The 25,997-nt window shown below is 40.3% G+C and overlaps 1 protein-coding gene across 2 annotated transcripts in view; it reads right to left on the bottom strand.

The window, feature by feature from the left end:
- znf385b (zinc finger protein 385B) overlaps positions 1-25,997 on the bottom strand; it is a 338,099-nt gene that overhangs the window by 69,785 nt on the left and 242,317 nt on the right. Inside the window, exon 2 of one of the 2 annotated variants that reach the window (XM_020527202.2) lies at positions 1,563-1,648. The exons of the other annotated variant lie outside the window; for it this stretch is intronic. Coding sequence (XP_020382791.1) covers positions 1,563-1,568 — 6 coding nt within the window. The 5' untranslated portion in view covers positions 1,569-1,648. The remainder of the gene's footprint in view (positions 1-1,562; positions 1,649-25,997) is intronic. 2 annotated transcript variants of the gene reach the window in all.

The following is a 25,997-nucleotide window of genomic DNA, read 5'->3' as shown; positions in this document are numbered from 1 at the left end:
ACACCCACCCCCTACCCCCACTCCCACACACACCCTCCCTTCCACCAATTGTTCACACTTTATCCTTTGCATAAAAGTTGACACCTATTTTGAAATGATTTTTGCAGGCTGCAATGGTCACCTTGTACAGCATCATTTCTGGTATTGGTTCCCGGTGTCTGTGTTACACATAATCTACAGGATACAAGCAGTAATTACCTAAATTCATCAAAGAGCAGGATATGGCTGGACTAGAATCCAGGTGACCAGGCTAAGACTCGGGTTCAAATTCACTAGTCCTAGTAATGGTGACCATGATGAGTTGCTGTACAAACAATCTGGTTCACTAATATGAGCCTACATGTGACTCCAAATCCACAGCAATGTCATTGACTCTTTCATGCCCTCTGAACTCATGTAGCAAGCCTCTCAGTTCAAAGGCAATTAAGGAAGAAGAACAACAGCTTGCCTTTCCTGAGAAGCCCAGATACCATATAAGGGTAATAAAGAAGCCTCCTCTCCAACAACCTTTGTATCTCTTGCCTTTCGTGGTGGTAATTTCATAGCTTCACTTCCAAGGCACCTGTTCTTTGATGTCTGTCACTATTACTTCACCATTTTCAGATCAATATTTCGGAAATCCCTATCTAACACTATTGTGAGGGAACCATCGCCACATGAACTCTAGCAATTCAAGAACAAAGTCTCCCAACATTTTCTTGAATAACGAGGAATGGGCAATAAAGTATTGCCAACATTTCAAAATAAAAAAAATCTTCAAAACTGCACACTATGTTCTATTTTACAATGCAAAGATTAGTAACATCAAACACATCTATATTAGATAGATGTGAAAAAGTTATTTTTTAATTATTTCTCCAATTTAATCACGTATTGTAGTATTGTGCTTTTCAGTATAAGAGAATTGTTTGGTAGTGACAGCTTTCACAGGTCAACTATAATTGCAAAACAGCCAACAGGATACAAGATGTAACCATCTTGTTACTTTTTCTTTCCTAAAAATACCTAACGTTTTGTCAATTTGCCTAAATTTCCTTTAAATCTTTCAATACTACATGCCTCCCCCGACAACAACTATTGCTGTAAAAGGTATTTTAAAAAATGACTCTGAATTTACTGCTTTCTTTCTGCGGGAGTATCTAATCGCTGCTGGATGCATTTACACCAGTACAGCAGAGATTCAGAAATTCAACTTGGGAAACAGGGCTGAAAATCTCTGGTTTATGAATATGGGTTGTACTTAAAACGAGTATTTGCTTTTCTATTCTTCATTATTGCAGTCTCCTTTAAGTTCTTTTACAGTAGTTCTTTCTCCATTCTGGATTGCTATGTTCTGATAATTTCAGAAATGAATATTCATGCTTGCTTAATATTCAAATGTCTTCAAATATCACAAATTGAAATGCTCACTGACATTTTATTAAGGGTTAGCAGTTATAGCAGTGAGTAAAAATACTTAACATTCCCAATAGCTTAGTGATAATTAAATCTTTATCAACACATAATTTCAGTTCCAATTTTCCTCCCTGAAAACATGAATCAAAATTACAATTTCAGCTCACCAACATTCTCCAGGATACTGTGATAAACTACTTCCAGATCAATGGCTCCCTTGCATCAAGAAACACTATGTTGGCCCCAAGAAACACTGGAACAGACAAGAAAACAAATGTCTAGAATACTGTCATGTATGTACATAATTATTACAGAGGAAGGGTGAGACTTAAGTAAGTCAAAACAGTGAGAACCTTGCAATTTGACTAAGTATCAAAAATAATTTTAAAACCTCAGTAAATAATTGATGCCATCACATCCAGGGGAGTTACCACTGACCAACAGCTTAATTGGCCAAGTGCCATAAATACTGTAGCTTCAAGAGCAGTTCAGAGATTGGGAATTCTGTGATCACCTGATTTTCCACCATCTTTGAGACACACATCAGGAATTTAATGAAATACTCTCTACTTGCCCATGTTATGATCTCTGTAGAGATTAAATTTTTAAAAAGAATTTTGAGCTTTCAGTTAATAGCTGAAAGGACATAAGATTTCATATTTTAAGACTGTGACTTTAACAAAAAAACTAAAAGCACTATTGACTGAACATTATCTTTGTCAGCACCATATATGTTTTCTTATACTGCAACCAAAAAGACTTCTCAGATATATTTTATATTGTCTTTTAAGTGGACATTCAATTCTCCTGGAACCAGTCCAAAGTGATTCTTAACTATTGAGGGTTACCTCTGTTCTTTTTCTCCCCGGGAAATCTGAATCTCAGAACTGTCTTTCAGTAAGGTTTCCTTCCTCAAACATTGTTCCTCTATTGGAAGTGAGGCAAATTTCCCAACTCTTGAATTTGACGTTTTCAATTTGAGTGTGAGCTCCTCCCTGCATTCATGTTTGGTGAATCACAACGTCTTGTTGCCCAAAACTGCTGTCTCTCTGTTGCTAATCTTGGCAGACTAACCACTTAGATGCTTTCAGGGATATCTTTGATCCTTCTCCTCTCAATGCTAATATCCATGACAACATTGAATCACATACAGCAGAAATATCAGATTGTCTTCAAGACTCTAACTTTCTTTTATATTGGGAGTAAACAGTTTTAAGCACAACTATTTACTACCAATCCTGTATTCTCAACACTTTTCTGGGACTCTGGGGACTTAGTCTGTCTATTGTTAAAACACAGGCTGCTGCCACTGACTACAAGAGTAAACAGTTTGCATATCTTCCCATTATAATAATATGGGCCCCATTTCGTTCCTAATTATCAATCACCCAGACTTGCTGTTGGGCAAACTTCAGAATAGGCCAAAAATAATCCTTTCATTTTACCTTAAAAGACATAGTTCCAAAACATAACAATCATATAAACCTCATAAATGTAACAGGAGGACCTGTGCAGTTTCAACTTAAGAAGTTTGACACTATTCAAGACAAAGCAGCCCACTTGATCAGCATGCCAACCACCACCATATTTGCTTACTCCAAAATGAGTACAGAGGTGTAGGATGCGCTTGCCAAGGCTACTTCAATAGCACCCTAAACCCACTAGCTCTACGGCCTAAAAGAGCAGTTGATTCATTGGAACTCCGCTACCTGGAAGGTTCCCTCCAAGCTACCCACCATCTTCACTTATAACCATATTGTCATTCTTTCATTATTGCTGAGTCAAAAACTTGGAACTTGCTCCCTAACAGCCCTATAGGTGGTATCTTCGTTGTATGGATTGCAATCATTCAAGGAAGCGGCTCACCAAGCTGCTTTTACAGGTAGTTAGGGATGGACAACATGGGCTAGTTTTTGGGTTCATATTCAATGAAAGAATAAATAAAGTGCTTAAAACTAATAGATTATTATTATTCAAACTTTAGGATTTGTGCCTTACAAAATATTGCACAATGCTGTAAATAGTGGAAACATGTAAGTTGAACAGCAATATATGGCCCACAAAAATATCCATGACTTTGTTTCAAAATTTAGTGTATATATGCTACATTTTCAAATTTGTAAATTATAATCAGATTAAATTTTATCTTCAGTGTGAGTTTTAGCCATAATTAAATATTAGCAAAAACCTCAGAACTCTGCCAACTTGAATACTAAAATAGATGAATGTATCCTTGTCCCCCAATTGAAACATACATCATCTTATACAAGAGACAACAAACTTTATTCATTTTTCTTTCATGCTTGTTTCAGTTCTGCTCAGAGCCAGCAGGCCATGTGGTCTCACATAAGGAATGAATGTGTTGATTTCTTTCCTGATACTGAATTAATGTTTAGAAGGTAACAGATGATTTTCCGTGCTGTATATCTCTCTGACTCTGATTCTAAAAGAAAATTAACAGCAATGACTGCCAGTTATTGCACATTTAAACAGATTAAATAATAGTCTCTGATGCCTACCTCTGAACCAAGCAGTCTGGGTTCAAGACCAATCTGCTTCAGAGGTGTGTTATAACATCCCTGAACAGGTTGATTGGAAAAGAATAATCTCAGCTGGCCATATTTGGTGGTAGGCAAAGCCATTCTGTTGTGTATGATAGCACCTCTGGATATAAAGAGAAAAACAATTCTCTGATGAGGGCTCTTGTGGCACAATGATATGTCCCTACCTCTAGGCAAGGAGACCCAGGTTCAAGTCCTACCTGCTCCAGAGGCATGCTATAAAATACCTGACCAGGTTGATTAGTAAATATCTAACAGTCTCTGGTTAGTCATGCGTGCTCTCAAAAAGACACAAAGAAGTGCCCATAATGTTAATAGAATCAAATTTGAAACATTTCTCAACAAAACTGCGCAGAGGAGAAACGACATTTGCACCAACATGATAAAATGTCTCTAAAAATGTCTTGTGCCATATGGAGAAAACTGGCATTGGCACAAAGTACCAACTTTCACACAGACACACAGACACTCACACACTTTTAGCTTACCTCTTGTTAAACTTGAAATCCATTAGAGTAACAGAAAGGGGGTTAGGGCACAGGATGAGGAAGGGGAGCAGGATGATGATAATGATGAGGAGGACACAGAATTTACTCCTTATGAATAATAACAATGCCGGAGAAGGAAATGAATATAGAGAAGAAATTAAAGTCAAACCCACTTATGGATTTCTGAACAAACATCCAATTTGTGCTCATGACCACAATTCTTGATTTTAAAGCTGTTGTTGCTTGATTTTTCTCAATTATGCACCAACTGCAATGTTTTCACTCAGTGGATAGAGTTCATGGAGATGTGGAACTCATGCCTCAGGATGGCAGAGGACTGTAAACGGTGAGAATGTTCCATCTTAGTAGTGAAGTGTAGGAGAAAACCGCTATGGTATCAAGGTTGTGAAATCCAGTAAACACGATAAGTAGTATGCTCAGGGAACATCAAACGTACATGCAGGTGTGAGATTCCAAAGATGTATAATAACTGGTAGGTATGACTCTTGAGTGCACAACTCTAATTTATCATGGTGATCTGCAGAATATTTTTTCATTGTTACAGATACTAATGGATCATAAGGTAGCTGTACTAGAATTGTGGCATCTTCCAATTTAAGAAGTGATGGAGAATGAGGAGATTGCTCACTCAGTCAGAATTTATTGGCCATTTCTATACACCTTCAGAGACTGGCATTGAAGTGCCTTTTCGAACCATTGCAGTCCATTTGGCATATGCCGACCCGCAATGCTGTAAAAGGAGAGGATTCAAACATTTTGACTCAATGGCACTGAAGGAATTTCCAAGTTAGGATTGTGATTGACGTGGGTGGAACTTGCAGGTGGTGGTGTTCCCATGTATCTACAGTCTTTGTCCTACTAGATGGTGGTAGCTGTGGGTCTGGAAGATGTTGTTTAAGAAACCTTGGTGAATTTCTACAGTGTATCTTGTAGATAGTTCACACTGCTGCTAATGAGCATCAGTGGTGGAGGGACTGAACGTTTGTTGCTTTGGCACAATGGAGCAGGCTACTTTGTCCTGAATGATATCAAGCTTTTTGAGTGTCGTTGGATCTACACTCATCCAGGCAAGTGGGAGTATTCCAACATATTCCCGACTTGCGGTGGATAGGTTTTGGAGATTCAGATTTACTCGCTGTAAGATTCCTAACCTCGGACCTGTTCTTGTAGCCACAGTATTTATATGGTGAGATAACAAGGTGTAGAGCTGGATGAACACAGCAGGCCAAGCAGCATCATAGGAGCCCTGGGTCTAGGCCCGAAACATCAGCCTTCCTGCTCCTATGATGCTGCTTGGCCTGCTGTGTTCATCCAGCTCTACACCTTGTTATCTCAGATTCTCCAGCATCTGCAGTTCCTACTATCTCTGATGCAATTTATATGGTCAGTCCAGTTCAGTTTCTGGTCAATGACAACTCCCAGGATATTGCTAGTGGAGGGTTCAGTGATGGTAATGTTGTTGAATATTAATGGGGAATGGCTAGATTCTCTTTGTTGGAGATGGTCATTGCCTGGAAACTGTGTGCTGCAAATGTTACTTGCCATTTGTCAAGCCCAGAAATTCTCTTGGTCTTCCTACCTGGACTTGGACTGTTTAAGTACCTGAGGAGTCATGAATAGTACTGAATGTTGTTTGCGAATGGTTGCACATCCCCACTTCCTATGATGGAGGGAAGATCATTGATGAAGCAGCCATAGATGGTCAGGTGAGGACACTATTGAGGAACTCCTACAGAAATGTCCTGGAGCTGAGAAGACTGACCTGAAATAGTTGCAGCCATCTTCTTTTCCGCAAAGTATGGTTCTAACCAGCAAAGAATTCTACCCCGATTCCAAATAATTAGTTTTGCTAGGGTTCCTTGGTACTTCATTCAGTCAAATGCTACCTTGATGTCAAGAGCAATGATTCTCACCTCACTGCTGGATTTCAGTTCTTTATACCACATTTAGACCAAGGCTGCAACGGGGCAAGGTGCAGAGTGTCCTTAGCAGAATCCAAACTGGGCATCAATAAGCAGGTTTTTGCTGAGTGAGAGCTATTCGAAAGCATCCTTCCATCACTTTACTGATTGTTGTGAATGCTTCAGCGCTATCTTTTGCGCTATTGTTCTGGAATCCCCCAATACTGAGGATGGGATATTTGTGAACTCTCCTCCACTGTTCAGCTATTTAATTGTCCATTACCATTCATAACTATATGTGGGAAGACTGTAGAACTTAGATCCAATGTGTTGGTTCTGGAATTGCTTAGTTCAACCACTTGCAGCTTCTGCTGTTTGGCATGCAAACAGTCCTGTGTTGCAGTTTGACCAGAATGAAACCTCGTTTTTAGGTATGTCTGGTGCTGCTCCCAGTGTGCCCTTCTGCACCCGTCATTGAATACCCAATCCAGATCGCAGGATCAGATACTTGCCATAATACAGGCCATCAGGCTCATCAGTGGTGTCAATTATGGATTACTTGGTAATACCTCAGAGTCAGAAAGTTTGGGCTGTGGTTCCACTTGAGAGACTTGAGCATATAACCTAGGCTAGCACTCTAACGGTACTGCGGGACTGCTGTACTATTGGAAATGCTGTCTTTCAAAGGCAATATTAAACAAAGGCTCTGATTGTCTTCTCAGATAGGCATAAAATATCCATGGCACTATTTTGAAAATATGTGGGTTGTACTCCCTGGTGTCCTGCCTTTATTTATCCTTCTACCAACATCACTAAAACAGATGACCAGATGTTCAGCACATTTGTATTTTGAGATCCTACTTGTAGAAAAGATGATAGAAAAGCAACTTTCTTTAAATGTTCAAATCCAGTCCACCATGGAATGAAAATAACTGGTTTATCAGAGACTGCAGTTTCTCTGGGTAGCAATACACTGCTGTCCCCATCACAGCATAACTCCTGTGGTATAAAACAGGTAGCACTGTACAAGCACAAACTTCAGAGAGACAGCCAGCAGCAGCTCTCTCAATTCCCTGCAAGGAACAAGCTGCTCTGACTTGAAGGCCACCTCAGTCCTGCTTAGCCTGTGCTAGTACAGAAGCAGCTGCGTATTGGATCTAAGTGGAGCACTGCATCAGGAGAAAGCAGGGCAGATTTAACTACCTTAAGGAAGCACAATGTCAAAAAAAGAGCTTCTACTCACTTTTGATTTGTTAAGTTAAAAGCAGTTACACATCATTTTAATATTCACAGGGAGTAGAACCAGATAGGTACTAGCCCGTTTCTTCAAGCAGGCCATTATTACTGACATAGTAATGTAAATGCAAAAGAGGGTGGATTAGTTATAATGTTATTGAATGGACACTGGATCAATCAATTTGTCTTTTCTGTGAATGAGGGGTACTGGAAAAGGACTAATAACAAAGGTGACAAAAGCTTGATCGTGTTCACAAGGTAAGAAAATTTAGGCAACAGCTTTGCTCTGCCGATCACTGCAAAAGTGACTGAGGAGACAGCTGCGTGACATTCAACCTGAAGCACTCCACCGTTGCTTCTGCCTTCAAAAGAAAGAACAATGATAACATCCCCAATAATATCACATAGGCCTTTTCTTAGATGCGAATTGCTGTGCACAGCACAGGAGGCTACAACTTACGTGGTAGTATAAGTGGTAGCATTGTGCAGAAACCCTCCTGAACTGTTCAGGTCGTAAAATTGCTTTGGTAATCCTGATAATCTAACATAACAAACACTCTAGTGAAGGCATATGGTGTCCATGTAATTCTCAGTGGTACCGATATAGTTGGGAGCATGGGTTAGGTATGCTTTATCCACAAGCCATCTGCAATATCCGTCAGCTCATGAGTCCTGCATAGGTGGAGACTGATTTCTTCACATCTTTGACAACATTTTTCAAACGCTTTAATGAAGTAAAGTATCCCAAGGTGCTACAAATTAACAACCTCCTTACAGACCACTAAACAATTCTTTCATGTAACATTTAACCCTCCTCCCAGTCCTGGATAATGCTCCCAGTTCTTATGAATGAACAACTCCTGCAGGCAATTACCTTATGCCAGATCCAAACATTCATAGTCTGTCACAGGAAAAATACACACCAGCCTTTATTTAGACTTGGCTTTACTCTGTTAAACCATAACTAAACAACCTGCTGCCTTGCCTGCTATTTATAAAGGCTGAATTGAAATCTGTACATGCTGAGCTGTGAAATCCATTTACTAAACCAAACACCATCCATGAATAGCTAACTGCTCTAAAAAGATTCAGAACAATTAACATTAAAAGAAAAATACTTTGAACATGGTTTCCAGAGATGAAATACTCAGTGCTTAATGATTGGAGCACATTGAGTCTCTCTCGCCAACTCCTCCAAATTATTGCTTTCAGCAGAAGCTGCTGCTTGCTGAGGCTGAGCAGTACAATATTACGTTTTTGTACTTCAGCTTGGAAGACACAATGAAGATCTTGGTGCATTATGTCAGCTGAACCCAATGAACTAAGAAAGCAAAATATTTCTTTAAGCAAGAATGATTTTTAGCTTAAAAATCTTTGGTTATTTAGATAGGCTGAAGGTGTTAATCTATTTACTTTAGGGCACTGCAGACTTAGTGATGAGCTGATTGATGCTTGTAAAATAATTAAAAGGGACAGGGTTAGATCACTTTGATAGATTATTACAGTCTAAGAATTGAGGAAGACTTTATGTGAGTTTGTCATACATATGGGTAGGAATAGGCCACTCTTTTCCCTAATACCAGTTTGCCTCTGAAGCTGGTGTAGTGAGTGTTGATGCTTCATATATCTTCAAGAGGGAGCTGGAAACTTACTGGGAAAAATCAAATGGAAGGTATATGCATTTATGGATCACCTTAGTCCATGTGATCACCTAGGCTTGTTTTGATCACCCGAGGGAAGTCAGAGAGTTATTTTATACTGTGTTTTTCACCTTACTGATGCCGATTTTTAAAAGTTCACTCGTGGGACATGGGCATCACTGGCTGGCCAGCATTTATTTTGCACCCTTAGTTGCTCTTGAGGAGGTGGCAGTGAGCTGCCTTCTTGAGCTGCTGCAGTCCACCCGCCATAAGTTGACCCACAATGTCCTTAAGGAGGGAATTCCCAGATTCTGACCCAGCAACAGTGAAGGAAAGGTGATATATTTCCAAGTTAGGATGATGAGTGTCTTGGAAGGGAACTTGCAGGTGGTGGTGTTCCCATCTATCTGTTGCCCTTGTCCTTTCAGATGGAAGTAGTCGTGGGTTTGGAAGGTGCTGTGCAAGGATCTTTGATGAATTTCTCCAGTGCATCTTGTAGATAGTACATACTGCTGCTAATGAGCATCAGTGGTGGAGGGAGTGGATGCTTGTGGATTCAGTGCCAATCAAGTGATACTTTGTCCTGGATGGTGTCAAGCTTCTTGAGTGTTGTTGGGGCTGCACTCATCCAGGCAAGTGGGGAGTATTCCATCACAGTCCTGACCTGTGCTTTGTAGATGGTGGACAGGCTTTGGGGAGTCAGGAGGCGAGTTTGCTGCAGTACTCCTAGCCTCTGGCTGGCTCTCGTAGTCATTATATTTATGTGATGAGTCCAGTTGAGTTCCTGGTCAATGGTAAACCCAAGGCCATTGATAATGGGGGGCTCAGTAACGGTAATACCATTGAATGTTAAAGGGTGGTGATTAGATTGTTTCTTTTGGGAAATGGTCATTGTTGGCAATTGTGTGGCGCAAATGTTATTTGCCACTTGTCAGCCCAACCGCCTCTTCCTTATTTTGCCTTTTCCATAAAGTTTACATAAGTGATGGCATGGGAGAGGTGATGGAGGGAAATGGTGTTTTTTTCACGAATTTCCAGCCAGCATGAGAATGGGGGGTGGCTTCGTGGACCAACTGGTCTTTCCTTGCTCATCAATTTTACATCTAGGTAGTTCTCCGAACCATGATAGTTGCATTCTTGCAACCTGTGCTACAGAAAATCACGTTATAGGGAAATCGCTATACCTGTACAGCAGAAAGTTTGTGTTTCCCAAATACCGTCCACTATTCATCAATTGCGTTACAGTAAATTTGCATTAATGAAACACGCGGAACTACCTGTATGTGCAAAGTTTTCAAACAAAAAGCCGAGAACAGGGTTAGAGTATATTTGGTCGATAAAAAAATTAGTTTGAAACAAATTGGTCAAAATTGAAATCTCTAACATTTAAAATAGTGTTTGGTAACAGTGCAAGTTTTTACAAATTGTACACAACAAAATCCAGATTTCAATATCTAAAATATATTTGAAACATATCCATTATATACTTTTCAAGTTTCTGCTAGGATGTCAAATTTTGATTCAATATATCTCTACAAAACACATGAATTTGTCGGTTTCTGGCTCATTTGAAACTTCTGAGCAGTTTATATCTATAGTACTTGCATGTGGTAAAGTACATTATAGAAAGTCAAGGCGACTCTTTTCTTGCTTTTGGCCCTCTGGAACCTTCCTCCCCTCCCTTTCCTTCTGACTCTATCACCTCCCACAACCCCACCTCTTGTTGGGTATTCACCATCCCACCTAACCTTCCACTCTCCAATGCTGAATGTTCTGTACTCAACAAAGGCCTCAGCTTTATTCCTCTGCATGCCCACTTTAACCAAGAAATAATGTCGAACTCTTCTTCCGTTGTCTTTGCCTCCATGCCCATTTCTTTGGACAAGAGTCCTCTCCCCATCCCATAGACCCCTTCGCCCAGTTCCAACGCTCTGCTTCCACCTGGACCCCTCCTTCTGTCCTTTTACAGGTACTTGATCTGTTCATTCAGAACTGTCGACGTGACATTGGTCACCTCAATTTCTCTGCCCCATTCACCCAATCCAACCTATCTCTTTCTGAACTGACTGCAATCCATGCACTTAGCTCCAACCCTTACTTTGCTATTAAGCCTGCTGATAAGGGTGGTGCTGTTTTAGTCTGGCATACTGACTCTACATTGCAGAGACTGAGCGCCAACTCTCAGATACCTCCTCCTACCTTCCTCTGGACCATAACCCCACCATGACACATCAGGCCATTGTATCTACTACGGTAACTGATCTCATTTCATCTGGTGATCTCCCCATTACTGCCTCCAAGCCGATAGTAACCCAGCCCAGCACAGCTCGCTTCTACCTCCTTCCAAAAATCCACAAACATGACTGTCCGGGCAGAGCCATTGTTTCAGCCTGCTCATGCCCCACAGAACTCATCTCTTCCTACCTTGACTCAGTCTTCTCCCCCCGGTCCAATCCCTACCCACGTATATCCATGATTCCTCTGATGCCTTACGCCGGTTCCAAAATTTTCAGTTTGCAGACTCCAGCCACCTCTTCTTTACCATGGATGTGCAATCCCTTTACATGTCCATCCCCCATCAGGATGGTCTTAGGGCTCTCCGCTTCTCCCTGCAGCAAAAGCCTGAGTCGTCCCCACCCACCACCACCCTCCTCTGCTTGGCCAAGTTCGTCCTCACCTTCAACAACTTCCCTTTTAACTCCCTTCATTTTCTTCAGCTCAGAAGGGTAGCCATGGGTACCTACATGGGCCCCATTTATGCCTGTCCCTTAGTGGAATGTGTGGAACATTCCTTGTTCCAGTCCTATTCTGGCCCCCACCCACAATTCTTTCTTCGATATATCAATGATATCATCATTGCTGCTTCCCTCTCGTCCGGAATTGGAAAAGTTCTTTGATTTTGCTTCAAATTTCCACCCTGCCCACATTTTTACCTGGTCTGAATCCTCCCTTCCCTTCCTCAATATCTCTGTTTCCATTTCTGGGGGTAGAATGGCCACTAACACCCATTATAAACCCACGGACTCCCACAGCTACCTGGACTATACATCCGCGCACCTTGCTTCCTGTAAAGACGCCATTTCATTCCCTCAGTTCCTCCGTCTCCAACGTATATGTTCAGATGAGGCCAATATTGACAATGCAGCTTCCAAAACATCCACCTTCTTCCTCAACCGAGGATATCCCACCTCCATTGTCGGCAGGGCCCTCAACCAGGTCCGACTCATCTCCCACACCTCCACCCTCACCCCTTCTCTCCCCTCCCGCAACAGCGATAGGGTTCCCCTTGTCCTTACCTACCATCCCACCAGCATCCATATCCAGAAGATTATCAGATGCCATTTCCACCACCTCCAGCGAGATGCCACCACCAAACACGTATTCCCCTTCCCTCCCTTGTCCACCTTCCGCAGGCACTGTTCCCTCCGGGACACCCTGGTCTACTCTGCCTTCACTCCCAGCACACTCCTACAGCCCCACGGCATCTTCCCCTGCGAAGGTGTAACACCTGCCCATTTACCTCCTCCCTCCCCAGTATCCAAGGGCCCAAACATGCCTTCCAGGTGAAGTTAGCACTTTACCTGCACTTCCCAGAACCTAGTCTCTACTGCATTCGCTGCTCACAATGTGCTCTCCTCTACATTGAGAGAACGAAGCCTAGACTGGTGACCACTTCTCAGAACATCTACGTTTTGCTCGCAAAAAAGACCCTGAGCTTTCAGTTGCCTGCCACTTCAATGCACCACCCTGTTCCCTGGCCAACATCTCTGTCTCTGGCTTGCTGCAGTGTTCCAGTGAAGCTCAACGCAAGCTGGAAGAACAACACATCATTTTCTGCTTGGGGACCCTGCAGCCTCTGGACTCAATATCGAGTTCAGTAATTTTAGGGCCTGAATTCTCCCATGTCCCAGCCCCCTACCCCACACACCAGGCCTTGTTATCACAGCCTGCCATTACTAGTTGCTAGTCACTAACAGTCCCCATTAACAACTATTCACCCTCCTAGGCAGATCGTTATCAACTCCTTTGTCCATCCAACTGCTCTTCTCTCTCTTCGGGCTCTATCCCCACTTAGCGTTTATTTCTCAGCCCATTCCCCCACCCTATCTTCTGCATATAAACCAACATTTTCTTAGCCACCATCAGTTCTAAGGAAGGGTCACCAGATCCGAAACGATAACTCTGATTTTTCTTCACAGATGTTGCCAGACCTGCTGAGCTTTTCCAGCAACGTCTGTTTTTGTTCTTGCTTTTGTTATTCTCTGACATAATACTCTGATAAATTTGGACATAAAAACAGATTATTATTGCTACAGTAATCTGGAGTGTTTATTTGGACATAATCACCATTATTGCATAACTACCAATTCCCACCTTCATAACATTATCTGTCTGTTGCAGTTGAAACTATTGCTGAAACTCTCATTCAGGTCTTTGTTACATCTGGATTTGACTTGAATTCTTCCATGGGATGTGGACACTGCTGGCCAGGCCAGCATTTGTTGCCCATTCTTAATTGCCCCTGAACTGAATGGCTTGCCAGGTTATTTCAGAGGGCAGTTAAAAGTCAATCCCAGTGTTGTGGATCTGGGTCACTCGTAGGTCAGACTGCATAAGGATGACAGGTTTCCTTTCCTGAAGGATATTAGTAAACGAGATTTTTTTTAAAATAATTGATGATAGTTGTCATGGTCACCATCACTGAGACTGGCTTTTTGTTTCAGATTTATTGATGGAATTCAAATTCCACAAGCTGATCCAGTGAGATTTAAACCCACATCCTTTCATCATTAGTCTAGGCCTCTCTTATTAGTTCAGTGACATTATCGCTGTGCCATCATCTCCCTCTTACTACCCCATTGTACTGCTCACTGACTCACCCATTCTATGTTGCACAAATGTGAAGTCGTCCAAAATTCTGACCTCCCTGTCTTAACTTGCACCAAGTCCCATTTATCTATCATTCTATCCCCTGTGACCCAGCTATGGTCATGTAATGTCTTGATTTTTACATTTTTACAGTTCTTTTCAAAACCCTTCATGCTCTAACCAGTCAGTTAGCTCTGGAATTACCTCCTTACACTTCTCAAATTCACTTTCTTCCTCTAAGACATTCCTGAAAACTAGCTCATCAACCAAGCTTTGGTCATCTGTCCTAACATTTTCTTGTGATTCAGCATCATACTGCTCCTGTGAAGAAATTTGAGATATTTGAGTTTCTTAAAGGCATTTCATAAATATATGTTATTTTGAATTTAGAGTCTTAAACAAATCAATTAATTTCATTGTAAGATTATAGGACTCATAAAATAGCCTATTAGAAATGAATACTGACATGCAGCAATTGTTCATACACCAGGAGGATGGGTTGCTAAGTTGGCTGGGCATTGCAGAGTGATGCTAACAGTGTGGGCTAAATTCCCATTCCAGCCGAGGTTATCAGAAGGAATCTTCAGCCTCTCCCCTCACCTGAGGCATGGTGACCCTCAGGTTAACCTGCTGTCAGTCATCTCTCTCTAATGACCTCGGGTCCACTTGTCTATGGCTACTTTAACTGTTTATAACAGCAAACAGATACATTATTTTGTACATGTAGAACTGAATTAAGAATTATTGGGGCTCAAGTTATGAAGAACATTGAGGACTATTTGGCTGCCACTGCACAACCAGCTCCCCACAAATCCAATAATGTGCTGGTGTGTTGTGAAGTGTAAGAAAAAAGGCCAATTGAATATATATAATAAAGCAAACCATATTACTCTGGGATAGTAGGAACTGCAGATGTTGGAGAATCTGAGACAACAAGGCGTAGAGCTGGATGGACAAAGCAGGCCAAGCAGCATCAGAGGAGCAGGAAGGCTGACATTTCAGGCCTAGACCCTTCTTCAGAATTCTTTCTGAAGAAGGGTCTAGGTCCGAAACGTCAGCCTTCCATATTACTCTGGACTGGACTTAAAGGAAACTGCTTCATTTTGTTACAAAGTGTAGCAGCTGACTGTAAATTTTGAAATTTTGTTACCTAGGTTCACAGCATATATTTACTCTCACTGCCTAATTATGAGTAAGGATGCAAAGCATCAAAGTACTCTCTCAGTAAAGATTTCTTTAAGATGATTTGCTCTTTAGGGATGGTGAGAAAGTTGCAGAGACAGGAGGTGAGTCAGTACATGAGACTGCAAGGCTGGCTGGCAATCTTCACTGTGCATGCAATGGAAGTGCTGCTGGTGTGTGTTGGACATAAAAAAAGGCCAGAAAAAAAAAAAACAGGAGGAATAAAGCACCATTTCCTAAACACATGCATTATGTCATAATCAGGCTTGTCGATTTGTATCTTAAGGCTATAGATTTAATTCATTTATCATGCGTTCTGACTGACAGCTCTGCACATGCTTCCTATTGCTGTATGAGCTGCAGTTACAGCAGAAATCTGTGTGCTGCCGGTAAAATCCCATTTGCACCAGAAATTTGCTGCTAATGAGCCTTAATTCACCTATTGCCATGATTGAGTGAATAAACGTCACTGTTCAGAAGGCACCATGGGAAAAAATACGATCAGGCCAATACAAATTGAGGATGTGGCACAACTATTTCCAAACACACCTCCAAGTTACTGTGAAATTGCACCCATCCTCCCTAGAATTAAACTGCATACATGAAAAGTAGCACTGAGAGACATGAATAAAAGAGACAGAGATAAAAAGGTAAAACGTTTTTTATAAAACGTCCACCAATAAAAACACCATAAGGAATAAGATTCAACCCTTGTAAAGATAAATTTTCAGCACTGGAGAGAACGCTTGCCAGTCGTTACGGCTTATCTCTACTGTCAAAAATTCACTTGAATGTCCAAGTCTCACTTTTTCTGGCATTTATGGGCAACCAGGGTTAGGTATGACAATTTTACATCCCTCATGTGAGTGAATGTAGATTCTTTTAGCAGGATTACAGTGATCATTGATGACTCTTTGTAGCATGCTCAATGTTCAAAAATTCCAAAATCACTTATTATTACAATTTACAGACAAGTTGTTTTAGAAATTCAAGTTTGTCCATTTAACACTCATTAATATGCACGAGGGTACAACTTAGGTGACTTATTGATTCATTCCATAAGTATTACGATCATGAACATTTCAGTGGATTTTGCCGGGATGTTGATTCTAATCATTATTAGATAGGACAAAATCAAAAATAATTCAATAGTGGCATTTTAGTTTAATTATATGTAACATTTACAATTAGATTGCTATAAAATTCTGACACTTAATCATACTCATGATTCCATTCAGCCTCTTTTTTAATAGCAATCTATTTATAGAAATAATCAATGTGAGTTAGTAACAAGAGTACACTGTCACCTAATCTAAAAACTGAGGGTCAATGGAATATTATTATTATTAGGTAACTGGGACAGCTTTATCCATTCACTCATTCAACACACATTAAATTTCATTATGAATTGTTTCAAGTTTACAAGGATCATCCCATTCTTTCAGAATTGTACAAATATTTCAACTCTCTGATAACTGTAAGTTCAATAAAAATTTAACTCTATGAAATCTATAATAAATAGAATTCTATGAAGACTTCTCCATTGGGTATTTCCCCCAAAATGTTAATAGTTACAAATGATCCTGCAGGTAACCATTAAATGTGGATTTTGTTGAACTAATAACTAACATGTCACCTTAATTCAGTTAGTTGGTATGTCTAAAGGTTGTGCTTTGGAATCTCCCTCAGGGCCTTATAACCTAAATTGACATTCTAACATAGTGATGAAGGAGTTGTTCAAGTTGTCATCTTTTGGATGCACCATTAAAAGACAAATTTTTCTTTCCAAAGCTGGATAACCATACCATAATGTTCTATCCTGGTTTGTGCATAGGAAGTTCTCCACAATATGCTCTGAAAGGATCAAGTTGGAAGCTCAGAGCAGAGATTGAAAACTTTACCGTCAAGTTATTTATCTGCTCAGAAAGCAGAAGATAGTTGACCCTGCATTCTAGTATACCTTCAATTAGCAGAACAAAAGCAGCTTAACTGGTCATTCCCTCAACTGTCCATCGACTTTCCATGTGTTTTGGGGTGATTAAACATGCAATAAACCTATTTGATGAACTTCCTAAATTGCAATTCTGAATTACAGTAGGCTTCATGTGCACAACATATTGGTAAGTTATGTCAACTAGGCTGCCTGAAAGAGTTGAACACAGGAGATGTTTTTCTCTAAGAAAAAGGAGAGATCTTTACTTTGAGTCAACGTGTATTTTCTTGCATCAAAGGCAGCCATCTGCCTGTTTTATCAATGGAATAGTTTATGCACATGGAAATTTAAACAAAACGAATACCACCATGCAAAATGTGAGCACTAAACAAAAAGTAACTCAATCCATTTTCTGCAGGCTGCAGCTGTTGCCCCTAAGCAAAGAAGTTATTTGCTAAATTGCAGCCTTTCCAAATATCCGAAGCACAACCGATTGTGCAAGAAGCTTTCAAATTACTTGCACGCAATAAAACGAACTTAGGTAAGTTATTTGCATTTTTTGAAGTAGCTGTTGACTGTGTGTGTGGAGTTTGCATATTCTCCATGTGTCTGCGTGGGTTTCCTTCGGGTGCTCTGGTTTCCTCCCACAGTCCAAAGATGTGCAGGCTAGGTGGAATAGCCATGGGAAACGTAGGGTTACTGGGATAGGGTAAGGGGGGGATGGGTCTGGGGGGGATGCTCTTTGGAGGGTCGGTGTGGGCACATTGGGCCAAATGGCCTGCTTCTACAGTCTTGGACTCTATGAAACATATTTTGTAGCTTCACACAGTGCACTTATGGTGCATCTATGTTTATTAATTACTTTGCCAAAAATATGTACCGCTGTTAGGATTATGAAAGTTGGATACGTTTCATCCTATTTAAGCTTCAGTTTTAAGTATAACAGTAGAAATGAGAAATATATCTTTAATTTACTTCTGTGGTTCAACTTGGGCATGCAAATTTGTGTTGACTTAAATTGAGACATTTTATTAAAATTCAGTACGCACCCTCTGTGCAAGGCATGCACTTCTTCTTGGTGACACAACGGTGTTGTGATCATTCTAACATGTATTAGGAAATTATAAGTTACACATATGCCTGGCAAGTTTTGATTACAGTCCCATACCTCAGCAAGGGTATGTGATTTATGGATAGTTAAAGAAACTATTCACTAGTTTTTCCAGCAATTAAAACAGGTGGGAAAGAGCCACTTTAGATGCAAAAGAATAGAATTGAGATTTGTATGTGCAATTTTACATGTCATAAAATGTGACAGCACGAGTGAAACAAGGGTTGGGAAGGGTGTCTACTATTTTTGTCTCTGCAAATGTTGTGCAACTTGTAGATTCTGTGACATAGTTAGCAAAAATACCTCAAATCCCCACTTTGTGTTTCCAAAGCTGAAATTCTGCCAGGCACTGAGGAACTCCACATCTCAACTTGAATATGACTCTGCGTTCCATTGATGTCTGTGCCATTCTACCCTCAATGTTTTCTCTACATTACCTTCTCAAGCGCCAGCCAGCCCTTTGATCTCATCAATGCACCCATGCAATTCATTTATGCTGCAAAACATATATTCACAGAACGCAAGGTTTACTGCAAACACTTTTTATCATCACTTATTCTACATATCCTCCTACCCTCGCTGCATCTGCTTTTTTTAAAAAAAGGAGGGTTCCAGGTTTTAGTTCCTCTAGTACAATGTCGGAAACTAATTTCTTTAACTTCCTTATCCTCACTGGACCCTTGGTTCACTATTACTTCCACAGGTTTTTGGGATTTTTCTACCATTTACAAAGGTGTGTATCCAATTAAAGATGATACATAGGAGCGGGAGTGAGTCATTTGGTTCTTGAAACTGTCTTTGCCATTTGCTAATATCGTGGTGGAAGTTCTAGTTCAACTCTACCTTCCCACCCCATCCTCATATCCTTTAATTTGATTTGATTTATTTTGTCATGTACTGAGATACAGTGAAAGGTACTGTTTTACATGCTAATCAGATAAATCATACCTTAGATAAGTACATCAGGGTAATAGAACAGAATGCAGAAAATATAATTTATATGTTGGGAGGATATTTTTGATTCTTATTATGTTGAGAACTAGTTACAGACTCAGGATAAGGGATTGGCCATTTAAGAAAAGATGAGGAAAATTTCTTCACTCAGTTGGTTTTGAAAATTTGGAATTCTCTACCGGTGCTCAGTGCTCCACGGCGGAATCCCCAACACCGTGTCTTAAGACTTCCTTACTCTTATACTCAAATCACATTCCAACAAAAATTAATGTACCACTTGCTTTGCTAATTGGTTACTGTAGGTGTAAGAGTTTGTGATCTGTGTACAATGGTATCAGGTCCTCTCAATCCAACATTTCCAAGTTTTTTTGCCATGGCAAAAATATTCTGTTTCTCTATTTTCCTGATCAAAATGGATAAAGGAAGTAGAGATAAGGCTAAGATGAGGAGGAATTTCTTCATTCAGGAGGGAGTCAATCTTTGAAACCCTGTACCACTAATGCTGTGAAGGCTCAGTCACTGAGTATACGTTAGAAGCTGTTGATACATTTCTCAATATTAAAAATACCAAATATATGGAAATAGTTTGGGAAAATGGCACTGTCAGACGATCAGCCATGATCTGGTTGAAAGACTCAGGTGACTGAATACGCTACTCCTGATAGAAAACCATAAGGTTTTCTGGGAAATTCAAAGAGTCCTGTCACCACTTCCCTAATAATAGATTCTAACACTTTCTCTGCCACACTGACAGGCCAGCTGCTCTAGAGTTCCCTCTTTTCTCTCTCCCTCTTCTCTTCATTAACAAGGTTACGTTTGCCACCCAAAAATCCACGCAGACAATTTTAAAATCTTTGGAATTCTGGAAAGTAAAACAACATTGAATAATCTGTAGAATTTCCAAAGGAATCCTACACCAAGGTTTTAATGTATCCATGATCTCCAGCATCAAAAAGGGCTGTGTTTTATCTCCAGCTATTCCGTACATCCTCTCACTCTCTCTGTACCTATCTTTGTAAAAAGGGGATCTCAAATTTCTGAAACCAATTCCTTTAAGTTCTTTATCATGATTGGACCATTGGTTTCCCATTATTTCCAGAGGCTTCTGGGATTTTTCCACCATGAAGTCAGATCCAGGGTAGTAAAGTAGTAATGTTACTGGATTAGAAATCCAGAAGCCTTGACTGGTTCTTTGGAGATAGGTATTCAAATTGGAGCTGGACAAATCTAAATTCCATGTATTTAATACTTCTGAAATAAAGCACTAATCTCATTTGTAACTATCATGAAATTCCCAGATTGTCATAAAACCCATTTAGTTCATCCATGCCCTTCAGGGAAGGAAATCTTCCACCATCATTAGGTTGACTGGTCCTCAAAGCCAAAGCAATGTAGTTGACTCTTAACTATCCTCTGAAATGGCTAAGGAAGCCACTCGGTAGCATCATGCTGCTATAGGAAAGCTAAATAAGAATAAAACCAGGTGAGCCATGCACCATTGACCTAAGCTCTAGAAACAGTAAAGTTAAAGTCAAAAATCACATGACTCCAGGTTATAGACCAACAGGTTTATTTGAAGACACAAGCTTTCAGAATCTCACTCCTTCTTCAGTTGTTGCGTCTTCAAATAAACCTGTTGGACTATAACCTGGTGTCATGTGATTTTTGACCTTTTCCACCCCAGTCCAACACCAGCACCTCCACATCATGGCAAAGTCAAAGCCTGCTCCGTCAACCCTGGAAAGTCCTTCTCACTAATACATGGAACCTCGGATCAAAATAAGTAGTTAAGCAACAGATTGATGTAGTAATGCTCAATGAGCCGTACACTGCAGTCAATGCCCTACCCACCTCCATCACAACCCCAGGTATGTCCCATCTACCAGACATGGTGAGAAAATGGTATACAGAAAGGTGCGGCCCTACATTTGCTCAACATTAACTGTGGATCTCATGGAAATTCATTATATCAGGTTGAACATGGGCAAGGAAACTGCATATTGATTATCCCCTCTTAACGTCACCCAGCTAATAAATCAGTGTCTCTTGAAGACTGAATACCACTTGGAAGAACAAATCTGGGGTATAACTCTTTTGTCCATGCTTGGACCAAAGTTGAAATGAGTTATGAGGCAGAGACGTTTGGGTGGAAGCCAGCGTGAGGAGCAGTGAGTAGCTTATTGCTGAGCACATGCTGATGACTGACAGTACACCTGTGGTGTAATAATTAGTTGGATTTGATTTGCCCTACTTCTTGTGAAAGTACATCCTTTGCTGAATTCTAAAATACTCTTACAACCTTATTTAGCAACATTACAACATTCTTTTCATCTAATATTATCTTTAAAATTCTCTTGGATCATTTTACCATGAGGCTTTTAGTCCTTATGGAAGTGTATATTCCTTGTGAATTATGATTTATATCTATACATTCCATCATATTTCTTGATTATTAGAAGCTGTTGAGGAGGGGTGAATTGACTCTTCTCTTTTTAATCCCCTTGATTGGCCACAACAAAGACTGTAATTCATTTTAGAACATAGCTATGTCACATTGCAATTAAAATGTAGTTCACTGGTTCAAAATTATGGAGCCAATTACAGTGCTTTCTTGAGAAGAAGAAGGAGGAATTTTATTACTTACTAATCTCAAGAGAAACAACAAAACACATTAGATACACACAAAATGAAGATATAAACTGTAAAGAGAATCAAGTCCTAAAAGGAAGGGAAAAGAATATCATAGAATCACTACATTGTGGAAGTAGGCCGTTCAGCCCATTGAATCCACACCGACCCTCCAAAGAGCAATCGACCCAGACACACCCCTGTCACCCTACATTTCCCATGACTAATCTACCTAGCCTACACAGCCTTGGACAATATGTGCAATATAGCATGGCCAATCCACCTAACCTGCACATCTTTGGACAGTCGGTGGAAACCAGAGCACCCAGAGGAAACCCCACACATACATGGGGAGAACATGCAAACTCGACAAGGCTGGACTCGAATCCATGTCCCTAGTGCTGTGAGGCATCAACGCTAACCACTGAGTCAGCATACCACCCAATATGACATTAAAAATCCTTAGACTCCTTGAGGTATTAGATTCAACCTCAGGCTATGGTACTATGGTTGTTTAATTGATATCGTGTTGCAGCAGTTGTATTGAAACCTGTAGCTATCTTTGAGATCTTAGTGAATTAATGTTTCTCCAACTGCCTTTATCATTGGGTGCTGTCTTTTGAGGGGCAAAGAGAAAACAGGGAGAAAGAGTACCTTTCAGTTAAGTTGCTACAAATTTATTTTTCCCTCTCCCTGCTGCTCTGGCAAATCAGCTGCTTTAAATACACTTGTGTATTCCCACATTTGACCTCATCGCTTTTCCAAGCTAGTTAATGTAGAAACAAATCTTACACCTTGATACATGAAACTTATCCCCAAAGATGCAATTCAAACAGAAAATACAAATTTGAGTTTCAATGCTTTTTGGTAAAGTTAATTTAGATTCTGACTGGTTCAGGTTGATTGATGGTTTCATTACCTGGCTCAACCTGTGTTCAGGTGATTTCTGTGCCAGTTTACATCGGTGTTTCTTTTCTTTTCAAAATTGTATCAAGTCCCAGGTATGAAAATCAGGTGTTAGAAGTCAAAATATATTTCACTCCTATCACAACATGACTTAGTTTCTCAACCAATCTGAACCAACTCTTTCCTCCTTCTCGCAGTTTGCCTCGATCAGATTAAAGACATCAGTATTGAATGAAGCAAAATTATTCTCAAATTTAATATAAAATTTTTTCATCTTCTGATCACTCTTGCCCAGAGAGTCCTTAACTACAAGGTTATTAATTAACCCTGGATCTTTGCACAATATTTCATCTAAAGTAGCTATGTTCCTTTTTGAACCTTGGCATACCGATCTACAAATCTATATTGAATGCGTTTAATGGACTTATCCTCCACAGTACTGCTGCAAATCTGGTTGTTCAGTTTACATGAGGATTAATGCTCTCCATGATTAATTTATTACCCTTGTTACACGTATCTCTAATTTCCGGACTAATACTTTGCCCGACATTAGTCAGGAGGACTCTAAACATCTCCTCGTAGTGCTTTCCGGCTTCTGTATTTTATAATTCACCCAAACTAATTCTACATATTGACGTTACTCAGTGAAATCCTCCCTCTTGACTATTTATTCAATCCTCCATTTTCAGGGTTACGCCTACTCATTTTCTATTTTGCCTGACTCTTCTATTCAGTTTTTAATCTTATTACTTTGTGCTCATGTCTCTGTTTTAACAAACACACTTATAGCTATACCACTACAGTACTTGTATGTTTTTCTGTGAATGCTTCCTGTATTCAGATATAGTTCCTTGCAATTTATCTTTTTCCTATTTCTCTGCTATCATCTTAGTCATAATTACACTTAAAGTCAAAGAGTCATAGAGTCATATAGCATGGAAACAGACCCTTTGGTCCAACCAGTCAATGCTGACCATGTTCCCAAACTAAACTAGCCCCACTGGCCTGCACGTGGCCCATATCGTTTCAAATGTTTCCTATTCATGTATTAACCCAAATGTCTTTTAAACATTGTAACTGTACCTGTATTCACCACTTTCTCTGGCAGTTCATTCCACACATGAATCACTCTCTGTGTAAAAGCATTGCCCCTCATGTTCTTTTTAAATCTTTCTCTTCTCATCTTAAAAGTATGACCCCTAGTATTGAACTCCTCCACCCTAGGAAAAAGATCTCAATCATTCACTTTATCTATGCCCCTCATGATTTTATAAACCTCAATAAGGTCACCCCTCAAACCCCGACACTCCAGTGAAAGAAGTTCCACTCTTTCAGTCTACTTTTATAACTCAAACCCTCCATTCCTGGCAACATCCTGATAAATCTTTTCTGAACTCTCTCCAGTTTAATAATATCCTTCCTGTAACAAGGCAACCAGAACTGCAAACAGTACTCCAGAAGAGGCCTCACTAATATCTTGTACAACTTCAATATGACATCCCAACTCCTATACTCAAAGGTCTTAGCAATGAAAGTAAGCATGCTAAATGCCTTCTTAACCACCCTGGCTATCTATGATGCAAATTTCAGAAAATTATGTGCCTGAACTCCCAGTTCTCTCTGTTGTACCACACTACCCAGGGCCCTACCATTAATTGTATAAGTCCTGTCCTTGTTTGTATTACCAAAATGTAATACCTCACATCTACCCAAATTAAACTCCAGGTGCCACTCCTCAGCCCACTGTCTCAATTGATCAAAGTTCCTTTGTAATTTTGGACAATCTTCTTCATTGTCCACTATGCCACCAATTTTGGAGTCATCCGCAAACTTACTAACCATGCATCCTATATTCTCATTCAAATCATTCATATAAATGACAAACAAAAGAGGACCCAGTACTGATCCCTGTGGATTATTGCTGGTCACAGGCCTCCAGTCCGAAAAATAACCTTGCACCACCAACGTTTGGTGTTCTACCAAAAAATCAATTGACAATTGTATCCAATTGACAAGCTTACCCTGAATCCCATCTAACTTTACTAATTATTCTACCATGTGGAACCTTTTCAAAGGTTTTACTAAAGTCCAAGTAAACAACATCTACCACTCTGCCCTCATCAATCTTGTTTGTTACTTCCTCAAAAAACTCAATTAAATTTGTGAGACATGATTTTCCTTGCACAAAACCATGCTGACTAATCAATCCTTGTTTCTTCAAATATATATAATTCCTATCTTTCTGAATCACCACCAACAATTTACCCACCACTAATGTCAGGCTTCTCCTTACATCCTTTCTTAAATAATGGCACAACATTAGCCACTCTCTATTTCACCGTGTTTATAGATGATATAAATATTTCATAGAATGCCTACAGTGTAGAAGCAGGCCATTTGGCCCATCGGGTCCACACCAGCACTCTGAAAGAGCATCCCACCTAGATCCTCCCCCCTACCCTATCCCTGTAACCCTGCATTTCCTATGGTCAACCCAACTAGCCTGCAAATCCCTGGACGCTATGGGCAATTAGCATGGCCAATCCACCTAATCATCACATCATTAAACTGTGGGAGGAAACCAGAGCACCTGGAAGAAATCCATGCAGACATGGGGAGGATGTGCAAACTCCCATTGGACAGTTGCCCAAGGCTGGAATTGAACACAATTGATCCTGGTGCTGTGAGACAGCAGTTCTAACCACTGAGCTACTGTGCTGCCCCACAATTTCCTCCTTAACTTTCCACAACGTCCTGGGATAGACTTGATCGGGTCCTGGAGATTAATCTACCTTTATGTTGTTTTTAGACATCCAGCACATCCTCTTTTGTGTTGCGAAATGTTTTCAAAACATCAGTATCTATTTCCCTCAGTTCTCTAGCCTCGATTTCTTTCTCAACAGTAAAAACTTGATCTTAGTAGGATAATAGGTTGGCACAACATCGTGGGCCGAAGGGCCTGTACTGTGCTGTACTGTTCTATGTTCTATGAAATATTCATTTAATATCTCTCCCATTTCCTGTGGTTCAACATAAAGACAACCTCATTGATCTTAGATAGTAGGAACTGCAGATGCTGGAGAATCTGAGACAACAAGGTGTAGAGCTGGATGAACACAGCAGGACAAGCAGCATCAAAGGAGCAGGAAGGCTGACGTTTCAGGCCTAGACC

This window comes from Rhincodon typus, chromosome 7 (genome assembly GCF_021869965.1).
Source record: "Rhincodon typus isolate 14 chromosome 7, sRhiTyp1.1, whole genome shotgun sequence".
NCBI classification, from domain to species: domain Eukaryota; kingdom Metazoa; phylum Chordata; class Chondrichthyes; order Orectolobiformes; family Rhincodontidae; genus Rhincodon; species Rhincodon typus.
Note: the sequence above shows the minus strand (reverse complement) of the source record. Positions and strands in the feature narration are given on the sequence as shown.